The sequence below is a fragment of the Athene noctua genome, chromosome 22 (assembly GCF_965140245.1).
Source record: "Athene noctua chromosome 22, bAthNoc1.hap1.1, whole genome shotgun sequence".
In the NCBI taxonomy this organism is placed as follows: Eukaryota; Metazoa; Chordata; class Aves; order Strigiformes; family Strigidae; genus Athene; species Athene noctua.
The window spans coordinates 961,384-981,562 of record NC_134058.1 but is presented as its reverse complement, the minus strand read 5'-3'; the positions used below and the strand labels follow the sequence as shown (position 1 = coordinate 981,562).

Here is a 20,179-nt window from a genome sequence, read left to right as displayed (position 1 = left end):
TTTTCCCTCCTCAATCTATCTTTCGCTCGACTGCAGAGGGACCAGGCCAGCGCACTCCCCGGGCTCATCCCTCCCCGCTCCGTCGGGGCTCTTTTGCTGACAGGTTCGACCCGGGGAGCGGGAAGGTGGGAGGTGAATTTGTAAATCTGATCTGACTTTGGAGCGAGGAGAGGGAGTGGGTGACCACGTGAGGTCCTTCCAGTTTTGTTTTCGGTTTCTGGTCATTTTTTCCAGCTGTAATTTGTTGCTTCGAGTTGGGAAAAAGCCCCTCAGCGTACGGCAAGGACAGGAGCGGGCGTGTTCCCTGCGAGGGAGGAGCAGGTCTGTGCGCGGCCCCGCGGCGGCTGCCGGGCGCCAGCTGCTGCCTCTGTCCCGCGCGGGATCTGGGGCAGCCGCGGGGATCCCACCCAGGACACCCCAACGTCCCCAGCGCGTCGCCTCTGCGGCGAGGCCCGGCCGAGGCAGAGCTGGAACTCCTCCCACCGCCCCGGGGCTGGGGCGGGAGCGAGGAGACTCTGCCCCAACCCCAAACCCCGGGGCCTGCGAGCGCCGGAGGTGGAGCCGGAGAGGAGCTCGAGTCCCACCTGCAGCGATCACGGCTCCTCCTGCTCCTCCTCCTCGCCTGTCCCCACCCGAAGGGAGGATCGGCGGGAAAACTCGGTGCCAAACCAGCAGCCCCAGGGCCCTCGGCCTCCCGCCGCCACCTGGGGGTCCCACGGCAGCTCCGAGCCCTCGGTGCGCAGGAGGCGACTGTCTCCTCCTCCTCCTCCTCCTCCTCCTCCCGGCCGGAGTGAACCTCCCCGAGGCCGCGACGGCCCCAACGCTGCCACTGGGAACGCGGCTGAATCGTGAACCTGTGGCCCGAGATAACGGCTCATTAATGCACTCTCAGGCTTTAAGGGTTTTGAAACGATCATTTGTGCTTTCAGCGTTAATTAAGGTTTCTTCCAGCGGCGTGAACAGACACACGCCAACCCTGGTACGAGCGGCACCTTCTGTAATGTTATCTTTGGATGTTATTTTTGTAGTTGTGGTTTCTCTTTTTTTTTTTTTTTTGGTGACATAATAAAAGCACACGTGGGAATCACAACACCCAGCAACTAAAGCCTGGCTTATACTAAAGCCTGGCTTATACCGCACAGCAAGCGTCCTCCAACACCAGCCTAAGCCTCGCCCAGGTGCTCTCGAGGGGCTCAAAGCTGCTTCGCTTCACCCAGCGCCCACGAAGCGACGCAGAGCGGGAGCCGCTGCCCAAGCACGAGGCTGGTGAACCCCCCCCGGCCAGGAGAAACCTGCTCGCTGTTCATGAACTGCTACAGGGAGTAGCGAGGCAAGCGCCTACGTTTTTATAGGTAAAACTGTTGGTTTTTCAATAAATGACTAGAAAATAGAGAAGGAAATTGATAGCATTCTTTATCGTTTTTCTGCGTTTGAAAAATTACACCGTTAAAAATGGTTTCCACGAGAGAATTGTCTTTAGTTATAAATGTCACCGCTATTTCTACTTTTAGCAATATATATCCCATAGGCAGGAACTGGAAATCGATCGAACTAAAGAATCTTGCAAGAAGTGTCGTTTGCAAGCTAACACTCAAGGCAAGAAGTTATTTTAATACCATAAAAAAAAAACCTTTCCAAAGATCCTGAAAAACGGGTGTGTGCGAGAACAGTCAAATCCAGACACCCGCAACGAGCTCAAGACAAAAGGAACGAGGAACCTGGTTTAAAAGCAGACCTGCCTCTTGTTGAAGGCACTGTCGTCTTCTGTGGTGGATGCTCCAAATCTGCTGGACTGTAAAAACAAAGACCTTTAAAATACGCCACCAGACGCCCTTCTGACAGGCGGAGCACTTTGATTATTAGTTTGGTTTTGCTACTAAAACGTTAACATACAGCGTCCGTGTTTAAAACGAGGAAAACAACAGCCTCCAGCCTCGGGCGGCCCAGCCGAGGCGCAGCCCCATCACCCGCCCAGGGCCCCCGCGTGAATTCACAGGTTGCACCCGGAAAAAAAACCCTCTGATAAGGCAGCGCTGAGTGCCTGAAGCGCGTTGTCGCTCCTCTACGGAACAGCCTCAACTTGGGGTCTCACTACGAAGTTTCCAACGTCCGGGCGGCCGGAGGTCTCCCTCTTTGCTTTTTCTTTTCCCCACTCCCCAGAATTATTAGATCGTAACCTCTTCTCAAAAAGATTTAGAAAACCCGGTAAAAACAACAAAGGAAACAATAAATAGGAGGCCCAGAGGCGAGTTCAGCACAGGAGTCACGTCCCCGCACGCGCTGACGGGAGGCGAGCGCGGAGCAGAGGGACCCCCCTGGAGTTCTTCGCAGCAGCGCGTCCGCCCGCCCCGGCCTGTCCCTGTCCCTGTCCCGGCCTCAGCGCGGCCCGAGGAGCGTCGGGGCCCGTCTCCCCAGAAAGCAGCTCCCGGGGGAAAGAGCCGTGGGTGAAAGCACCCGGCATCGCCCGAGGGCTCCGGTCGAGGCGCTCAGAGCCCCCCGCAGGCTCCGCGCCGAGCGCTTCGGGCTCAGAAGCGTCTCCGTGTGCTGGGCGCTCCCGGCGGACACGTCAAAGCCACGGGTCTCGTTTTAAGGTGAGAGCGGAGACGTCGGCGCGGCAGAGCTTCACGTTACCCTCGCCCCCGCCGGCATCACGCCACCTCGGCCTTGATCCCGGGCGGAGCGAGGCCTCCGCGGCGCAGGTCCACGGCGGAGCCGCTCCTCCAGGACTGCTCGGCTGCCGCAGCCACCTGCATCGTCCACAGGAACTGCTCTTTGGTGACGGCGGGGGGCTCCTTGCCTGCAGGGACAGGAGCGAAGCCCCGGGTGAAACCCGTGTTGATCCTTGCTCTGCCTCGCGGCACGAGACTTTAACGTTTCAGCCCCTTCTCCTTCCTGTCCTGTGACTAAAAACCCTTTCTGTCAGCGCAGCCAGAACAGGGGCTGCAGGCGAGGCTCTCCTTGCTAAACACGACAGCGAGGTCCAGTGCCATCTTCCCCTCCCGATTTTCAGCTCTTCTCAGAGCGGTTTCAGACCAAGGCTCCATCCCTCAGCCCTCTCGCTGACCCGACAGCGAGAGCAGCAGCTCCCCCCCAGCCAAGTGCCCTCGTTCATCCACTGAGAGGGGTCACCTGCCGGCGCCCCCCGAACAGACCCACCACCCCACGTGGTTTTTCACCCAGCACAAGCTTAAACCGAACCACCATGAATCTCACCCCGGTTTCTCAATTCTTCTCGGGGTTTCAGACACAAACACCGAACGGCTACTGGAGCAGCTCCCGACGGGAAGTTTTTGCTGAAAGCGAACCCAAAGCGACGCCGGCCGCTAACGTGAGCCTCGTCCTACCTGTCAGGGTTCTCAGGAAGTGTCGGAAAAGCTCCCTGTGGGCGTCCCTGTAGCGCTCGGCCTGGGTCTGCGAGCAGACGGACACCGAGGTCCCGTGCTCCGTAATCCCCAGGGGATTCTGGTTATCGACCCGTAACGTGCCTTGAGAGCCGTGAACCTGCAGGGAAGGCAGCAAACAGGAAATAAATAAATTTTAAAAAATAAAAAGAACATTTTTAAGCTATCGCGCTTTCAAGCTTAACCACCTGGCTAGTCTACAGAAGCCCTGGTTTGTACAACCAAGAGAAAAGGCCCTTTTAAAATTTAAAAATCCGAGCCCCTGCACGGATCAGACACGGCAGAGAACACCAGGTACGGGTCGGAGTACAGTGGCTCTGCTCATGCAATACATCCACTTTTGTTTTTCCCACCTGAGCAAAGCTCCTTTTTTAAGTATTTAACGGATATTACTCCTCAAATCCAGCCCACGCATCTGCCATAATTAGTGACTTTAGGGATTTACAGACAGTTTGCCTCTGAGTTTACACTTTTCTTCCCCTTTAACACCCTTAACTCTTGGTTTCCTACACACCTAAACACACCCCGGGAAGGCAACGAATGAGCTGTGCGACAACACTTCAGCCTCGGGAGAGCTGACACCGACTCCTGCTCTAGTACGAGCCCACGCAGCCTGCGACCCCCCGGGACACGTCAGCAGAGGCAGGATTTGGGCGGCGGAGTGCAGACTGAACCAAGGCAAGCCGCCCCGAGGCACGGGGGGGTCGGGCAGGCCCCGGGCTGCGGGGCAGAACGCACCTCCAGTCGCTGGTCACAGCGCTGAGTGCAGTGCTGGCTGACGTCCAGAGTCACGATTGCTCCGCTAGGAAATTTCATGCTGACGGCGACAGTGTCTGCATCCTTCAAGCAGGCCACATCTGAGGGACAGAAAAGGCGCCGGCTCACACCAGGAACAGCAAACCAGCACGTACGAGGAGCAAAGGGGCTGCTCGTCCCCCGCGAGGCCGCGCGGGCTCTGTGACACCTCCAAAGCGGGAGCAACGGCGACGGCGAAGCGCTTCCCGCGGCCCACAGCGGCTGCTTTACCGTGACCAGCACTTCTGAGGGGAACAGCACTCTGCAGAAACACACGGCCCTGGGCCTCGGCTCCGCCTTCCCAGCCCGGGGCTCTCCCTGAAGGCGCTGCCGCTGCTTCTCCCAAGCACATTCACCTTGGCAGCTTGTTAGAGCCAAGATCAGGCAACTTCCAGCACGCAGCTAGGAGGAGGCAGATGGTACAAAACCCTCCCCGGGGCCTTTTGTTTGCTGCGTTTCAGTGAGCGTAACGTTGCACACTACACTTTCTAACAACAGCCAGCCGAGGTCAGCGGCAGCTGCAATTACCTTAATTAAAACTTTACGTTCCCGTTTAAAAAGTGGCGGCTTCCAGTTTTATGGTTAGTTTAAATGAGTCTGGTAACCCGGAGCGCGCCCGTCAGCTTGAGAGGATCCAGAGTGAATTCACAGCTTTAACTGTGCCGAGAGCAACAGGTAAGTGCCCGAGAACTCGGAGAAAGCAAAGAACTGAGAGAGGCTGCGCTGACATCCCTGTAAGCGCCGAGCCTCGCTCGTTGTTTTCTGCACTCTGGCCTTCACAGGGCAAACCTGACATCCCCCGACTGCCAGAGCGCGCCCAGGGACACCTCGACAGCAGCCGCTTCACGTCAGCAGGGAGGTGACCAAATCCAGAAGTCAGCACTAAATACCCTGCCTACAGCAACTTCTTTACAAACCTGCCTTCTCTTCACTAGACTGTTTTTAAATCCGTTCTACGATGGAGCAATCATGCCACGGCTGCCACGCTCTCACACCCTCTTTCTTCCCAATTTTAGTACCGACGTCCAGAGGTACACAAAAAACTATCAAAAGATTTATTCTTACCTGCACAGAATGCATGCCCCAGTGCAAATATTGTGTCTGGTGCACTCTCTCCCAACAACAAACTGATAATATCTATATCGTGCACAGCAGCATTATAAAAAATTCCCCCTGGAAGAAGCAAAACTGGGCATTAAGGTCTCCACGTTGAAAACCCACAGTTACTGTACATTTCTGAACTGCACGGAGATCGACATAAAAAGCACCCTACATCGAGGAAACTAGCTCTAAAAGCAAACAGAAAAATGCGACACAAATAAAGATTGGTAAAGCAAATGCTCCTCAAAAGCAAACCCATGCAGCTTGAGGCTACGCGGACACAGGGGACTCGCTGCCAGAACCCGGGGCGAGACACGTTTCCAGCGCTTGGGGGAAGAACTGCGAAGGCGCCCGGTACCTGAGGTCCTGAGGAGGCCGAGGGACGCCGCCGGGTACAGGCTGCTGACGGCGGAGATCCGGTGGATCCTCCCCAGCACTTGGCTGTCCCGGACCTTCCTGCACAGGAACTGCAGCGCCGGGTCGAAGCGCCTGCGGAGAGAAGCCAGGAATTAAACTGCGGGGACTAAAAGCATTTAAAGGTCCAGTAAATTACCTACAGCTCTTCCCAAAGCCCTGCCTACAAGCTTACGTTCAGCTGAGTGTTGACCCAAACCTCAGCCGAGGTCGGACCCTACGGCCGGGATCGGACCTGCGGATCCCGAGGCAAACTTTAGGGCAGGTACTTTGTGTAATCGCAAATTAGCGTCTATAAAATACACATATACTTGCCCAAAGAAGTTTTATTTGCAATGAAATTAACAATTCTCAGCAGAGGAGCACAAAACGGCCACGTGTTTACCCACAACCCGCATCCCCTCAGCCATGGTGTTGAACGCCGAGCGCAAGCTTCACGCGGAATTCTTGGCTTTCAGCAAAGCTCCCGGAGTTCCCCCGATTTAACAGAGCAGAAGCGAATTAAAACGAATCTACTTTCCTTCTGCTTCAATTATTTGATCTTAAGGGTCCAGATGTAAGGTCACAAGTGGAAATATCACTTTATAAAAGATAAATAAATCTATTCCCATCAGACGGGCCAGTAATTCTAACACCAAGCGGCATTTTGTCGGCCAGGTGGTTGGCAGTCCTCAGGGTTAAATAACCCTCAAACACCTCCCAGAGGGGTTAGAAAGAAGTCAGAGGTACAGCACAGCTCTAGGCAGGCCCCAGCGTTTGGAAATTCAATTTGGGCTGAAAATTCTGTAGTGGATGGGGTCACTGTGTCCCGAGAGACAGTTTAGGGCTCTAAACGGGACTTCAAAAGGTCGCGTGCTCTCTCCTTCAAGGGTTTCTCTCAGCTTTCACCAGTATTTGCTAACACGAGTACTTAACGTTTCACAGGATCAGCATCAGCTCGGTAAGTACAGAATATAATTAGCAAATCAGTGAAAACACAAGAAAAGTTACAAAAAAGGAAGAGCTTTCAATTTATGAAAATATATCATATTCCCCCGTTGACCGGGGACAACCCACAGGTGCAGAGGAAGCACAGCACACGCGGGCAGAAGTTTCGTAGGGAGGCCTAAGCCAGGAGCAGAGCCCAGTGCCCCGGGGCTCTGCGAGACCCAGCAGCTCTGAGGAGATCCCTCACAGATGTGCCCGACCCGGCGGCTGGGCACGCACGGAAAACCGTGAGGGAAAAACATCCTAAAACACAGGGCAAGAAACCGCCTCACAGAAGGGCACAGCACGTCAGAATATTTCCTCCTCAGCTCCAACGAGTTGCAAAACCTCGAGAGGATGGCAGAGACACGGACCCCAACTGCCTTCGGCCACTCCAAGAAACGTGGAGCTTTCACATCCTGGAAGCTGCGTCGCTTGAGTTCCACTAGCGTCCTTTCGAGCAAACATTTATCTGAATCTCATGACAGCTAGATTTCATCCCCACTAAGCATGAAGAATTAATCCAATCCAATTAACTCCCAGATGAACAACGTTAACGAGCAGCAGTGAGACTAAGTTCATTTGAGGACAAATTCAGGAAAGCCTGAGGAATCAGCGCTGCTTTCAGAAGGCACGCGCTTCTTATCAAGCATAAATCAGGAGAGAAACGCCGGTCTTACTTGTAGAATCCACACACCAAGGGTCTTCCACATCTGTCAGCTTCGTCAAAACAAGCTTCCGCTGTCTGCCTGTCAAAACTGGGCAGCCTCTCGCAAAACACACCTTTTCCTGTGCGAAACGGAACAGAACACGGGATTGAGGGCAAGACCCGTCTGCACGGAGCGTTTTTATCCTGCAGTAAGTTATTATCTCTGATGGAACTGAAGCCTGGCTTTTTACTTCTTGATGCTACCAATTCCCTTCTGGCCCCCAGCTGTGGTTTTACAGGGTTTTGCTGTGGTTTTACGAGCTGGTTACGGACCCCAAGGAGCGCGACGGCTTGGACAGACAGTTCTCCTTTCAGCGCCAGTGCTGCTTCCAGGACTGGGCACTCCGCACGGCCGTACTGGGACCAGCCCAGTACAAACTCGCTGGCGTTAAGCCACTAACATCAGTGTCATCAGCAGAGTAATTTCTCTTCCATTATCCAATCACATAGAGATTGCCTGCACAACTCAGGGGACACTGCTGAAACGAGACAGGGTTCACGCTGAGAGCCCTCAGCAAGCAGACGAGGTCTGCCTCGACCTGTGCTACCGACCACAGACAAAACCTGAACTTGCAGCTGCTCCTCTTACCCGCCCGTAAAGCGTCTATTACAATCTCGGAGGCTTCTTCGGGCGGCGAACAAATAATGGCTCCAGAGACCCTGCAGAAATCAAAAGAAAGCTCTTCAGTGAAGGCAAGGTTTTCACTAGAATGACCAAAGCTCAAAAGCTCCTTTCAGTTAGTTATTTCTATGACAGCTGCCTTCAACTCTGAGGATGAGTTAAAAAAAAAAAAAAAAGAGAGACATAAAACCCCACTGCTCTGGAAGAGCAAGTTACGTTATAAAAGGAACTCGGTACCTGCTTGCAGGGATGAAATACGGGGCGACACATCAAGGTTAAAATTACAAGAGGCACCACGGAGTTGCATTGCTTTTCCTGCATCTTAGAGGAGAAGGTGTCCTCTGAAAAGGAGTTAAATCCTCTAGTTAACACACGGAGCGAGATCGAAAGTATTTATGTGGTAGAGCTGCTGAACCAGTGATCGGCACGTCTCAGCTTATCACCACTCTTTAGTTCCTAATATCAAATCCAGCTTTCTTAAAAGCTCTGCCTTTCACTTTTGCAATATTTCAAATACCAATTTGAGGCCTGACTGCAACCACATCACTTAGCTGTCACTCGCTCAGTTCAACTGTAAAGCGAAACACCACACGCTTCTCCCTTTACACCAACACTCGCTTTCCTCAAACAGCTTCAAGAGAGCCGCCAAGCTCAGCCAGCTGCTCCGAGGCAGAAAAACGGGCAGGCAGCAGGAAAGCCTGTCACATATAGCTCCGTGGGGACGGAGGAAACCAAGGCTTTTTTATATTTCCTAACAAACTGCCTGCAACTAAATTCCTCCGAGTTTCCACCGACACAGGGTACGGGAGCGAAGCTGAGCTGCTCGGGGACGCGGGAAGCGCCTCTGGGCGGGTGACGTGAGGCTGAGCCTCTAACGGCCCCTCGGTCTCGCTCCGTTCCCCCGCGCGGGGCCGGGCGAGCACCGTCCGGACCCGCTGCGGCGCAGCGGCGTTCTGCAGAGGGGACACGGGCCTGGCACGGAGACCCCGGCCCCGAGCCCGGCGGCAGGGAGGCGGCAGGGCCGGCCCGGAGCCGGCGGCGGGCAGTACCGCTGGTCGTTGAGCGCGACGTCAGCGTCCTGCAGCCGCAGCACCCTGGTGCCGGCCAGGAGCTCGGCGCCGAAGGCGTGTTCCACCTCCTCCAGCTGGTCCTCCACCACGTAAAGCAAGCAGCAGCCGCTCTCCTCCATCAGGCTTTGAAACAGGGCTTTGTTAACGAGCCCGACGCCGAAGAGGGCGAGGCCGACGCCGCTGCAGACCCCGCCGGGCCGCACGGGGGGCACCGGGCCGTCGGAAGCCTCGGGCGCAGCCGCTCTTTGCCCGGGCTGCTTGGAGGGGGCAGGCGCGATCCTCACACGGAAGGCGGCGAGCGCCGAGGGGCGGCTGCCGGAGGTGGAGGGCGACGGGTCTTCCCCGGGGGCGGCCGCGCTGGCGGCGACGGGGCGGTGGGGAGCCAGCGGCTTGTGGCAGGAAGGCGGCGAGGGGAGCGAGCCGTAGGCGGAGCTGGTGCCGGCGCTGGCGGCGAGGATGAAGGAGGGCTGGGAGAGCAGCGCCGGCGCGTCGAGCTGCAGGGGCAGGCCGGGGCCGACGTCTGGACCTGCAGAGCTGGGCGAGAGAGACGGGGGTTGGGGGGACGGGCTGAGGAGGGCTGGGGGGGGGCAGACACAGACGCGGGTCGGGGGGCGAGGCCCCGCTCCCCCCCCCGCCGAGCGAGAGCCCCGGGAGCCGAGCGGCGGGGCGGCCGCCCGCACTCACAGCAGCAGCGGGGCGCGCAGGCCGTGCTGGCGGAGCAGGCGGCGGTTGCGGTAGTGGCGGCCGGAGGAGAGGTGCTCCAGGATGCGGTCGCGGCGCACCCGCATGGGCAGCTGGCAGGAGGTGCAGTACAGCGTCTCCACCACCGCCGCCTCCTCCTCGCCGCCGCCGCGCTCCAGGAGGTGCCGTTTCACCGCCAGCTCCGAGAACTCGGCCGCGTAGTCGTGCAGCGTCTTCTTCTTCCGCCCCATGGCGGCGGCCCGGCCGCGACCGCTCACCCGGAAGCGGAAGCGGCGGCCGCCGTTGCCTGGGAACCGCGCGCGGCGGCCCGGGCGGGAGGCGGAGGCTGCGCGGCCCGGCCCCCGCCGAGCCCCGCTCCCGGCCCCCGCCGAGCCCCGCTCCCGGCCCCCGCCGAGCCCCGCTCCCGGCCCCCGCCGAGCCCCGCTCCCGGCCCCCGCCGAGCCCCGCTCCCGGCCCCCGCCGAGCCCCGCTCCCGGCCCCCGCCGAGCCCCGCTCCCGGCCCGGGGACACACGGCCGTCCCGGGCAGCGGGGAGGGCCCCGGCCCCAGCTCGGAGCCCGCCGCTCCCCGCTCCGCAATGGAAGGAGCGAGCTCGGGTCAAGCAGCCCCCGGCCACGGTGTCAGCGGCGCCGGCCGGGCCTGGCGGGGCGAGGCGAAGCTCACCGAGGGGCAGGGAGCCGACCCAGAGCTCCGCCGGGACCTGCGGAAAGCGAGGGATGACTACAGCATGGCCACAGGTACCTGGGGAAGGCGTCCAGAAGACACGCTGCTGCCCTAGCCCCCACGTTCACATCTTCTCGCGATTCGGCTCCTCTCGCCTAGAAAAAAAATTCTAGCTTAGGTTCTCACGAGCGCAAAACCTCCTGCTTTCCACGGTCACTTAGGGCGAGGCTGAAACGCCACTTGTTTTGAAACCCCTTTCCCTGTAGAAGCAAAGTCCATGCGGAAACCCAGCAGAGGAAGCCCCCAGCACTATTCCGGGGCATCCAGCAGCGTTTCGGCACTCTGGCAAATCTGTGTTTGTGCTGCCAGCCCTGCTATCCCCCACACGAGGAGGTCAGTTTAATAGATACCACAGCAAAGTACTACAAAATGCATCACCCACCAGCATCACTGGGGCTGGAGCATTAAATTCCCGCAGAGCCTGTGCCCTGAGGGCTACAACAGCAGCTCTGCTTACGCTTACCTGAAGGAGGGAGCCACGAAGCTTGTGGCGGGGATTCGGTTTGCTTAACAGCAGTACTCCCAACTTCACAGGTGTCATCTCGTCCTTGCAAAGACAGCTAGAGATCCAGGAATCCCAGCTTCGGAGAGCCACGTCTGAAAAGGAAACGCTGCAAAAGAAGCTCAGAGAGCAGGAAAAGCAGCTACAGGCCCTGTCTGCCAAGGTACGGCCCCGGGAGCGCGGCGGCCGTGGTCGGTAGGAGAGCTGGCAGCGGGGAGCCGGGCGTTGTGCGGCAGTTCCCTTCCTCGTAGGGAGGAGGTGCACCCGGGAACTGCAAAACTGAACCGTAAAATAACTTTCTGCTAAAGTTTTCCAGCCTGAGAGAAGGACAGAAACCCGAGGAAATGACGGTGACAATAGAGGAGAACTGCAGCCTGCGACAGGTGAATCTGGTGCAAAACTGCTACAGAAAATTCTTCTGTTAGCTGCACAGTTGTGCTTGTTTGGGGCTGGGGGAGTTTGCCACATAAAAACCCCTACTCAGTCCAATGGTTTTAGAGAAAATGCCAATAATGGTTACCAGTACTGGCAGAGCTGTTAGTCTGTAAACTCTGCCCAGGAAATACAAGAAGCATTTGGACCAGCTACAGGGAAGATGCGGCCAAGCCCGCTCGCTTTCTTCCTCGCTGTAATACCCTGATTTATCCATCTCCTCAGGTCGTCGCAGAGCAAGAATCCAAACTGGCCGAGCAGAACAAGCTGATCAGCGAGTTAGAGGGGACAGTCAGGCAGCTGCAGGCAGAGGTGCTGAGGGGCCGATACCGCATCCACGAGCAGCAACGGGCCCAGCAGGCGACACAGAGCCAAGTTGAGATGCTGCAGCACAGGGAGCTGCAAGCCAGGGTGGCACTGGAGCGTGTCAGCAGCAGGGTAAGCACGCCTCCTGCCTCCCTCCTGGGAGACACTTCAACCACGGCAGCAGAGAATCTGACAGCTTAGAAACATTCTTGGGCAAAGCACAGCGGGAGATGCTCCAGGCCTTTGCTCAGGACCCGGCTTCCCTTGGCAGCCACGGAGCCAGCAGAGCAGAAACTCAGGCCATTGGCTTCCCAGCTCTTATGTCACACAAAGCAAAGGGGCCTCAAATACCAGAAACCCTTGAGAAATTCAGAGTTTCATCACCAGATTTCTAATACCCTTCCAGGCTCAAAGTAACAGGTATCCCCTGAAAAGCACTTTCTGCCTGGTAGTGAGCACTGAGCCTGCTACCAGGGGGAGGGACTCGGTCCACCCAGAAACACATCATTATCCCAGCGCTCACAGCAGAGCCCAAACTGCCCGTAATTTCCCCTAAACAGACTTCCCACTTCATCATTCACTAGTGCAGTCTCTGTAACTAAACACCTAAGACTAAACACACCTACTTTCCCCTTTTATCAAAAGTTTGAAAGATACCGAAGCAAAATCCTTCAGGCCACGTTCAGCACGGGAGGCAGCAAGGCTCCGCAGGCAGAGCTGGCGGACGAGGCGGTGCTGGAGGCGATGCAGGTACGCGGCGCGCGGGCAGCCGGCGGCAGGGCCGAGGGGGAGCGAGAACGCTCCGCAGCGCTGCTTCCGTCTGACGCCTTCCCGCCTCTGCTCGCATTCCAGAAAATCATTAGCGAACGGCTGGAGTTCCATCAGATGCTGAGACAGAAGGGCATCAAGGTCCCATCGCTCTACAGCATCGACGGGACCTTATCACCTGCCAGCGCGAGGGAGAGGAGGAAGAGCCCTGCGAGGTAGGAGCCTGAGGCACCGCAGCAGCCTCAGGCCCCTGCTCCTTGGTTTTGAGTCTTACTAACAAATTAAACTCATTTGACTGAAATCGAGTCCTGCAGGAATATCCGATTCAGTTGTTTCCGCCACCTCAGAGCACAACTCACTGTAACTCACCGCAGAAACAGCCGCCCTCGGAGGGAGGCCTGAGCACTGCGTCGTGTTACCATTTTTGCAGCACACGATGGCTGCTTTGGCGAGTTTGTGTCGTTATACACGACCAGAAAACTCACCAATGCCAAAACAAGGGACAGCGACATGTGACCGCAAGAACTCTTTTATTTTCCCATTCAACACCCAAGTCCCAACACGTATTTGACACGGTAGCTAGAAGTGCAGTTAGAGCTCTGTATTTTTTAACAGAAAAAAAGTCAGTCTGTAGGTCACCCCAGCTTACGGAGAGGTTCGCATTCACACAGGTAGGAGCCCGGATGTGAAAGTCACCCAGACTGCAACAGTTAGAACCACTCAGACTACCTGTATTTTGGAAGGTGTCCCCAACGCTCTTCACGTGGGAGCGTGACAGAAAGCTCCAGGAGGGTCACTCTGGGCGAGATCCTCGTGTTCGGGGAGTCGGGGAGCTTCAGCGGTGTCGACGGAAGGCAGCGTTAGCCCTCTGCACGGAGCGGAACTTCGGGAGCAGGAACAACCCCCGTCCTCCACCAGCACCGACCAGCGGGGGCACAACAAGGGCACCACAGCTGGTGTTCCCACGAGGACGGGCGACGGCTCCGAAACGCGCTGGGACACGCAAACCCCTGCACTCAATTCAACTGCCTTAAAAATGGAAGCTGTGTTAATGCCTGAACAGAGAAACCATCGCTTTATAACCTGCTCCTCAAGTTCTGACAGCCTCTAACTTGTCACAATCACTCCAGATATAAAAATAAAATCGGGCAGGAGGAGACGTCAGCGCAGTGGCTTTGCGTTCTGTCCTCAGGACTGGCACACAGCTGGGACTGCGGTTCAGTGCTGTCACCTGCTGGATTTCCCAGTTTAGCTGCCAAAATAATCATCCAGCTGAAACACGCCAGGAAGAACCAGTGACCTTGCAGGAAAAGACAACTGCGCTCATTTTATAAACGCCACGATGGCACAACGATTTTCCCTACAAGCTAACGCCTTCTGACGTCCAGCACCACCTCTGCCCCTCAGTCAGCTTTTGAAGATGCTGTTCTCTGTCAGAACACCGATGACTTTCTACGAAGGCTGAAAGAACACGATAATCCTTGCCGTAGCTCGATCAAACCTGAAAGATTTTACAGACCCAGGCAGGAGGCACCGCATCTTTTCTTTAAAAAAATCACAAACCGCCTCACTGCGTACAAGTTGTGTTGTTGAATATGGAGGGGGAAAAAAAAAAAAAAAGGAACCCCTGTCTTAGCTTTGATAGCTGCTAGCGTATTACAGTCAGAAGAGAGGACACTGTGGTTAGGTCAGTTTTTGAAGGATAAAGTACTTTCAAGTTTCCATCTGTGTCCACCACCCGAACCTGCTCCGCTACCAAGGGAAGATTCATCGCCTGCACGTTCTGGCTGGGGTTCAGATTCACTGGTCCACAAAGAGCATCGGATTCATCATCCGAGCCCGAGTCTTCCTTATTTTCCAAGGTAAATCTGTTCAGTTCTGCAATTTTCTGTTAAAAGCAAAACAGAAAACAAGATTAATTCTGCAGCTAAGGCCTCACAGCAACCCCAGGTTGCTTCCGAGGTGCAGATCTGGCCAGCATCTGCTGGAATATCTGCACAAAAACTTCTGCAGTGGGTCAGAACCTCCCAGGAAACAGAAAGGGGTTTTGATGTTATCAGTGCTCTGCTCTCCAGGAGGTCCCGCTCCTCCGAATAGTTTAATTTTTCACGGTTAACACAGAACTCGGGCTCTGTCAAAGATCACCACCGAGTTTGCTTTTGGTGCATCTGAGATTGTCTCCATTAGCAGCTGGTATCAACTACACAAACCGGCCTTCACCAACGTGTTCTAAGGGTCATGTGAACTGGATGAGAAAAAAATACATTTATCTTGCAAAATATTTGACAGCAAACTATCCTGTACATGCCAAATCCCAAGTTTTAACCTTTCAGTAAGAAAGCTTTAATGAAAAGGAAGCGTGTTGACCAGCATTTAATGTGGCTGTCCTGCCACTAGTACATATCTGAGAGGTAATTCTTTGATAGAAAAACAGACCAGGCAAGGCTGAGGTGAGAAATCGCCCCAAAAGAATTTATTGGCAGCAACTCAAGCCATGAGATCACTAACAAGGGGAAGGTGTTCGAAGTCAAACCCTGCATCTCCAGTTGTGGTGACACAACGTTATTTACCCTGGTGAGCTTTGAGGTCTGCCAGTTAGTCAGGATATAAAAGAATATAAAAACCTTAAAAGAATATAAAAACCTTTTGTGACACAGCAAGAATGGAGGAGTAAGTGAAGGGGAGGGAATGATAATACTGCTCAAATAAAAACTGACCTGTATTCTTCTCAATACACGTGAGCAATTAACCATTTTGTTAAGATGCACGTCAAGAACAGAGGATTATCTTCCTGAACTACTTACCAGAATCAGTGTGTCCATGACATCTTTGCATATCTGTAAACTGGTATCGCTTGTCACTTCCAGAAACAGATCACGGGTTTCTTTTCTAATCTGTAAGAATTTCACAGGTAAAGCACGTAAGGAATCGGAGCACGCTCACCCACAGGCTCTTGGCACCGTTTTGGTACACAAGCTGCAGGAAGGGCTTTCCTTCACTTCCACCAGAGGCAAAGTTCCGCCTTTCTTGACAAGTCAAAAGCCACACTCTTGCCCTTCAGTAAAGCCACCTCTGCAAAGGCAGGCGGGTGCCTTTGGAACAGCTTGCCAAAGCCTGGCAGATTAACCGAGGTGAAAATACAACGTCAAGATCCATCTCAATCTGACAACCCAGCAGAGAAGGTTCAGGCTTTGCAGATTTATATTTGGAACGCGATCACAAGTTTCACAGAACCGTGCCTATCTTTGGATCTGGAGCTAAGCATCTCTCTGTGGAAAGCGACACTGTTTAATTCGGATTAATTCCACTAAGGGAGTACCTTTGTCTTCTCACTATTGGTTATCGGAGGGAAAGAGATCACCACGCCTTCGGCATCCACGAGACAGGGGTAGTTATCTTTGCCATCCAATAACTGCAGGTACCTGCCAAGAAAAGCAAAGGAGCAAGAAGTGAGCAACTGAAACTGCAGCTGGACACAACGGCAGAAAACAGTGACAAAAGCCAGCGCCACGCTCCGCTTCAGAGCTCACCCACGGCAGATTTACCGCGCCCCTGATTCACACAGCGCGCTGACATACGCTTCACCCCTCTTGGTTTCCCTTCTGTTTGCTATTCTAAACGTCTCTGTCACCTCTAAGAATAATTCAGATGACAAGAACGTACTCTTGGCACAGCCAGAGGTAACGGCAGGCGCTCATCACCTCGTTTCACCCCAGGTGCTCTGTGTGTAAATGCAGCTCGGTGTTTTTCGCCGCAGGTGCCCAAGCTCGCGCGGGGTTTCCAGCCCCACCACCCTCACAGAACACCCCTCCCAATAACGTTCAAGCGCCTTCTCGTCAGTGCTGCCTTTCCATTCCATACCAGTTACCAAAATTCACATGAAAAAAACCCACAAAAGACCAGCGTACTGACTTGTGCAATCCAGAAACGTTCTGACGCTTCTTCTGCTTCCTCTGCTCCTCAGCCTCTGACTGCAGCTGACGGAGAAGATCCTTTGCCTTGATCTCCTTTCGGCCCAGGGGCATTATCTACTCCATACGAGAAAACAAACATTGGGATTTAAGAGTGGCTCAAACGCTGGGGTTATTAAAACTCTCCTGTAAGCCAGTCAATAGTAACAACCACACTTCTGTGTGCCACCGTTCCTAACGCCTTTTTCAGTGTGGCCACACACTTTCTACTTAACATGGACCACGATGATTACACAGAGTTTAAAACTTGGCGTGAGCTACAACACCCACGTGAAAAACAGGCTCATCCACTAGTACCCAACCAGTCCCAGACAGCTTCTTAGCCAGTTCCTTCACTGTCACTACTTGCTGAATAACACGAAAACCTGCTGCCCCGTCACAGAAGCCCGTAGGAAAGGCTCTGGGAGCCAGCAGGAAAAGAAAGGACTTGTCCCCGAGGTCCAGGCCACGTGCACAGACAGTTACAGACACGAGGTGTCTAGAGAGCAGAATACACCAAAAACTTGGGGTCAGCCCCAGAGAGGGTCCCAACTGCTCTCCGAGGGCCTCTGGAGGGAGGATAATTAACAGACATGCTGAAATAGGCCTAAATAAATAAGGATGACCAATTTGAAATAATATTTTTATATTCTGGATTGAAGTTACAGTCTAAGAGCTTGTCACACAGATGTACTGTGAGCTTTTTTTATTTATTATTTCCCTTCTTTGAAAGCAGCAACATCAGTAACCCGAGATCGGGTCAATCAGCAGACCCTGCTTCGATTTAATGAGGTTACCCTGAAGGCTGCTGCCCTTCCAGGTGCTCCAACAAGCACCTGCTTCGCTGCACGACACTCCAGGCACATCCCAACCAACAGGGACCCCCAGGGAACATTAAGGTGGTAACACCACAACAAGAGAGAAAGGATCAACACCGAAACACCGACACCTCGGTCACCTTAGGCAAAGGCACATGTTAAGCGAGATCACAATGGTTTTAGAGGGGAAAAAAAAGTCTACGACTGCTTTCCCTGATGAAGTCCTCAGACTCAGCACTCTTAACTGGTCCTGGAGCAGCAGGAGGTATCTCGGCGAGGCTTGTCCAAGCAGGCCTTGTTACAGCAGGAGAGCAAGGAAATGAGTAGAGATTTCTAAACTAAAGTTCCTGTAATTAGTTTCCTTGGATCTACAGGGAAAGAAAATTTTCTCCATTCCATACAGATCCTGAAAACAAAAAGGAAAAAAAGTGGCAAGGCCCCTGACGCCACCAGCCCTACCTTCAGCTCGTCAGGAGGCTGAACACTGTACGTCAGAGGGCCCCTGACCAGCTGCAAGTCGTGGGTGGCAATTGTGGCTGCTGTCCGCTTTTCACAGATGTCTTCGTGCAGTTTAGTCTGAAACACAAAGGATGCCATCAGAATACATCAAAAACATCAACAGGATTTATTCCTCCTGGGGTTCAGCATTTTATGTAGCATTATCAGCTAGCTGAGCAACCCTTCCGCGTTAACTGGAGCCCTTCTCTTTGCCTGCAAAAGTATTTTATCTGAATTACAACCCAAACGCAAAGATAGCGAAGCTCAGCACACAACCTATTTCCCAAGATGCAGATGAAGAGTTTCGGATCAGAAACCAATCCCAAACGCGCGTCCCGCAATCCGAGGGAAGCCAACGCTGCTGTCCGAGGGACGGGCGAGCGGCGTGGCAGGAGAAGGCTGGCGACACCTCGGCTGGAGGCCTGGGCTGGGATCGGGGAACCTGGAGCCAAACCAGGCTGCGTCTGGCGTGGAGGCGGGTTTAGGAGCAGTCCTCGCCCCGCAGCACTCACAAGCTGGTGGTGCAGCGGCACCATCGCGGGCGCCTGTGCGCTCCTCGCCCTCTCACGGCAAAATCTGAGCTCGTTCGGGTTCTTTGGGAAAACCAGTTCTGCTGGTGACGGCCGGAGCAGGCGGCAGGTCGCGGGCAGGGGCCACGCCGTGCCACCGTCCCCTCACCCAAGAGCTCACCCCAAATTTCAGAAAATTATCTGCTGGCCGGAGCCCAGCCCAGCCCATTTCCAACTCTCCCGCGGCAAACGATCGGCAGCAGTTACCTGCGCGGACAGGAACCTCTTCAGAGCGCTTCCCGGCTTGAGGTTGACTCCCTTCAGCACGCAGCACACAATGAAGGCTCGGACGTCTCTGACGCCCGGGCTCACTTTTACCACCAAAGGCGCCGGGTTTTCGGAGACATGCAGAACCTTCACCAGCAGCTTGCTTGCCTCCTCCACCTCGTCCTGCTTCCCGTCGTCCTTCTTCTGCTGCTTCTCTCTCTTCTTCTTCCTGGCCTCCTCCCTGGAGCTCTCGCCCTTCCCCTTCCCGCGGCCGCCAGCCCGCAGGTACTCCAGGATGGCCTTTGTCTGGCAGCCGTTGACCATCTTCTCCAACCGCTTGTCCCTCAGCTGGTTGCCCTTGAAGTTGGCTTCCTTCAGCCGGGGGCAGTCAGCCAGCGCGGCGGGCAGCTCCTTCAGCTGGTTGTTGGCCACGTCCAGGCTCTGGAAGAGAAAGGCGGAGAGGTGAGGGGATGAGGGGACACGGGGACGGAACGAGGGGACACGGGGACGAGGGCACGAGGGGACACGGGGACGAGGGCACGAGGGGACACGGGGACGAGGGCACGAGGGGACACGGGGACGAGGGCACGAGGGGACACGGGGACGAGGGCACGAGGGGACACGGGGACGAGGGCACGAGGGGAGGAAGGCGCCAGGGGACGGGGCTCGCTCCCACCTTGAGGGCCGTGAGGGCGGCGATGCCGGCGCCCAGCTCCTCCACCTCGTTGTCGGCCGCCTCCAGGCGGCTGAGGAGCGGGAAGGCGGCGGGGCCCGGGGGGGGCAGCAGCCCGCCGGGCAGGGCCCGCAGGCGGTTCCCGGAGAGCAGCAGCGCCTGGAGCTGCGGCGCGGCGCGGGCCAGCCCCGGGCCCAGCTCCCGCAGGCGGTTCCCGCTGAGGTTGAGGCTGCGCAGCTGCGGGAAGGCCGCGGGGCCCTCGGGCGCGGGTCCCGCCGCCGAACCGCCCAGCGCGGCGGGCAGCGCCTCCAGCCCGTTCCCGGAGAGGTCGAGCAGGCGCAGGGCCGGCAGCGGCCCGCCCAGCCCCGCGCCCAGCCCGGCGGGGCCCAGCGCGTTGCCGCTCAGCACCAGCGTGTGGAGGGCGGGCAGGGCGGCGGCCAGGCCCGGGCCCAGCTCCCGCAGCGCCGCGCACCCGCTCAGCTCCAGCGACTGCAGCAGCGGCAGCGCCAGCAGCTCCGCCGGCAGCCGCCCGCCGCCCGCCGCCACCCGCTCCGCCACCGCCGCCCCGGGCAGCGACAGCTCCCGCCGCCGCTCCCGGGCCGCCGCCTCCAGCTCCGGCCAGGCCGCCGCCGCCATGGCGCCGCGCTCCGGGGCCGCCTCCGCCGCGGGAAGGCCCGCCCGGCCCCGCCAACCCCGCCCCGGGCCCGCCCGGCCCCGCCAACCCGCCCCGGGCCCGCCCGGCCCCGCCAACCCCGCCCCGGGCCCGCCCGGCCCCGCCAACCCGCCCCGGCCCCGCCAACCCCGCCCGGCCCCGGCGGCCGCCGTCCCTCTGACAGAATCTACTTCACCTTTGCTAGCAGCCACGGTTGGTAATTTAGTAGCCACGGTTAATAGCAGTTACCGCACCCACGGGGACAATTACGAGGTTTTGAAGCTCGGTCGAGTGAGAGTTTG

At 56.3% G+C, this 20,179-nt stretch overlaps 3 protein-coding genes across 6 annotated transcripts; 1 reads left to right on the top strand and 2 right to left on the bottom strand.

Annotated features, from left to right (window-relative positions):
- Nucleotides 1–1,396: 1,396 nt before the first annotated feature.
- On the bottom strand, nt 1,397–12,483 carry LOC141969111 (myo-inositol 2-dehydrogenase-like). 3 transcript variants are annotated; one of them, XM_074924560.1, is made up of 11 exons: nt 12,400–12,483; nt 10,966–11,099; nt 10,521–10,597; nt 9,058–9,612; nt 7,976–8,046; nt 7,358–7,466; nt 5,656–5,786; nt 5,262–5,369; nt 4,140–4,258; nt 3,345–3,501; nt 1,397–2,797 (listed from the first exon to the last, which is right to left on the bottom strand). In XM_074924560.1, the coding sequence occupies exons 2-11, from the start codon at nt 11,041–11,043 to the stop codon at nt 2,649–2,651; spliced, it is 1,554 nt and encodes a 517-aa protein (XP_074780661.1). In that variant the 5' UTR covers nt 11,044–11,099; nt 12,400–12,483; the 3' UTR covers nt 1,397–2,648. The 3 variants fall into 3 exon arrangements, with proteins under 3 accessions (XP_074780661.1, XP_074780659.1, XP_074780658.1); XM_074924558.1 differs by lacking the exon at nt 12,400–12,483 and having other exon boundaries at nt 10,966–11,148; XM_074924557.1 differs by lacking the exons at nt 10,521–10,597; nt 10,966–11,099; nt 12,400–12,483 and adding an exon at nt 9,763–10,020.
- Nucleotides 10,243–12,932, top strand: CCDC27 (coiled-coil domain containing 27). 2 transcript variants are annotated; one of them, XM_074924562.1, is made up of 6 exons: nt 10,243–10,516; nt 11,037–11,167; nt 11,313–11,387; nt 11,662–11,874; nt 12,388–12,492; nt 12,595–12,932. In XM_074924562.1, exons 1-6 carry the CDS (start codon nt 10,357–10,359, stop codon nt 12,727–12,729), a joined length of 819 nt encoding a protein of 272 aa, XP_074780663.1. In that variant the 5' UTR covers nt 10,243–10,356; the 3' UTR covers nt 12,730–12,932. The 2 variants fall into 2 exon arrangements, with proteins under 2 accessions (XP_074780663.1, XP_074780662.1); XM_074924561.1 differs by having other exon boundaries at nt 12,388–12,932.
- Nucleotides 12,933–13,021: 89 nt separating this feature from the next.
- Nucleotides 13,022–19,862, bottom strand: LRRC47 (leucine rich repeat containing 47). The gene is made up of 7 exons (XM_074924556.1): nt 19,229–19,862; nt 18,553–18,993; nt 17,738–17,854; nt 16,423–16,538; nt 15,830–15,932; nt 15,315–15,404; nt 13,022–14,398 (listed from the first exon to the last, which is right to left on the bottom strand). The coding sequence occupies exons 1-7, from the start codon at nt 19,859–19,861 to the stop codon at nt 14,159–14,161; spliced, it is 1,740 nt and encodes a 579-aa protein (XP_074780657.1). The 5' UTR covers nt 19,862; the 3' UTR covers nt 13,022–14,158.
- Nucleotides 19,863–20,179: the final 317 nt, after the last annotated feature.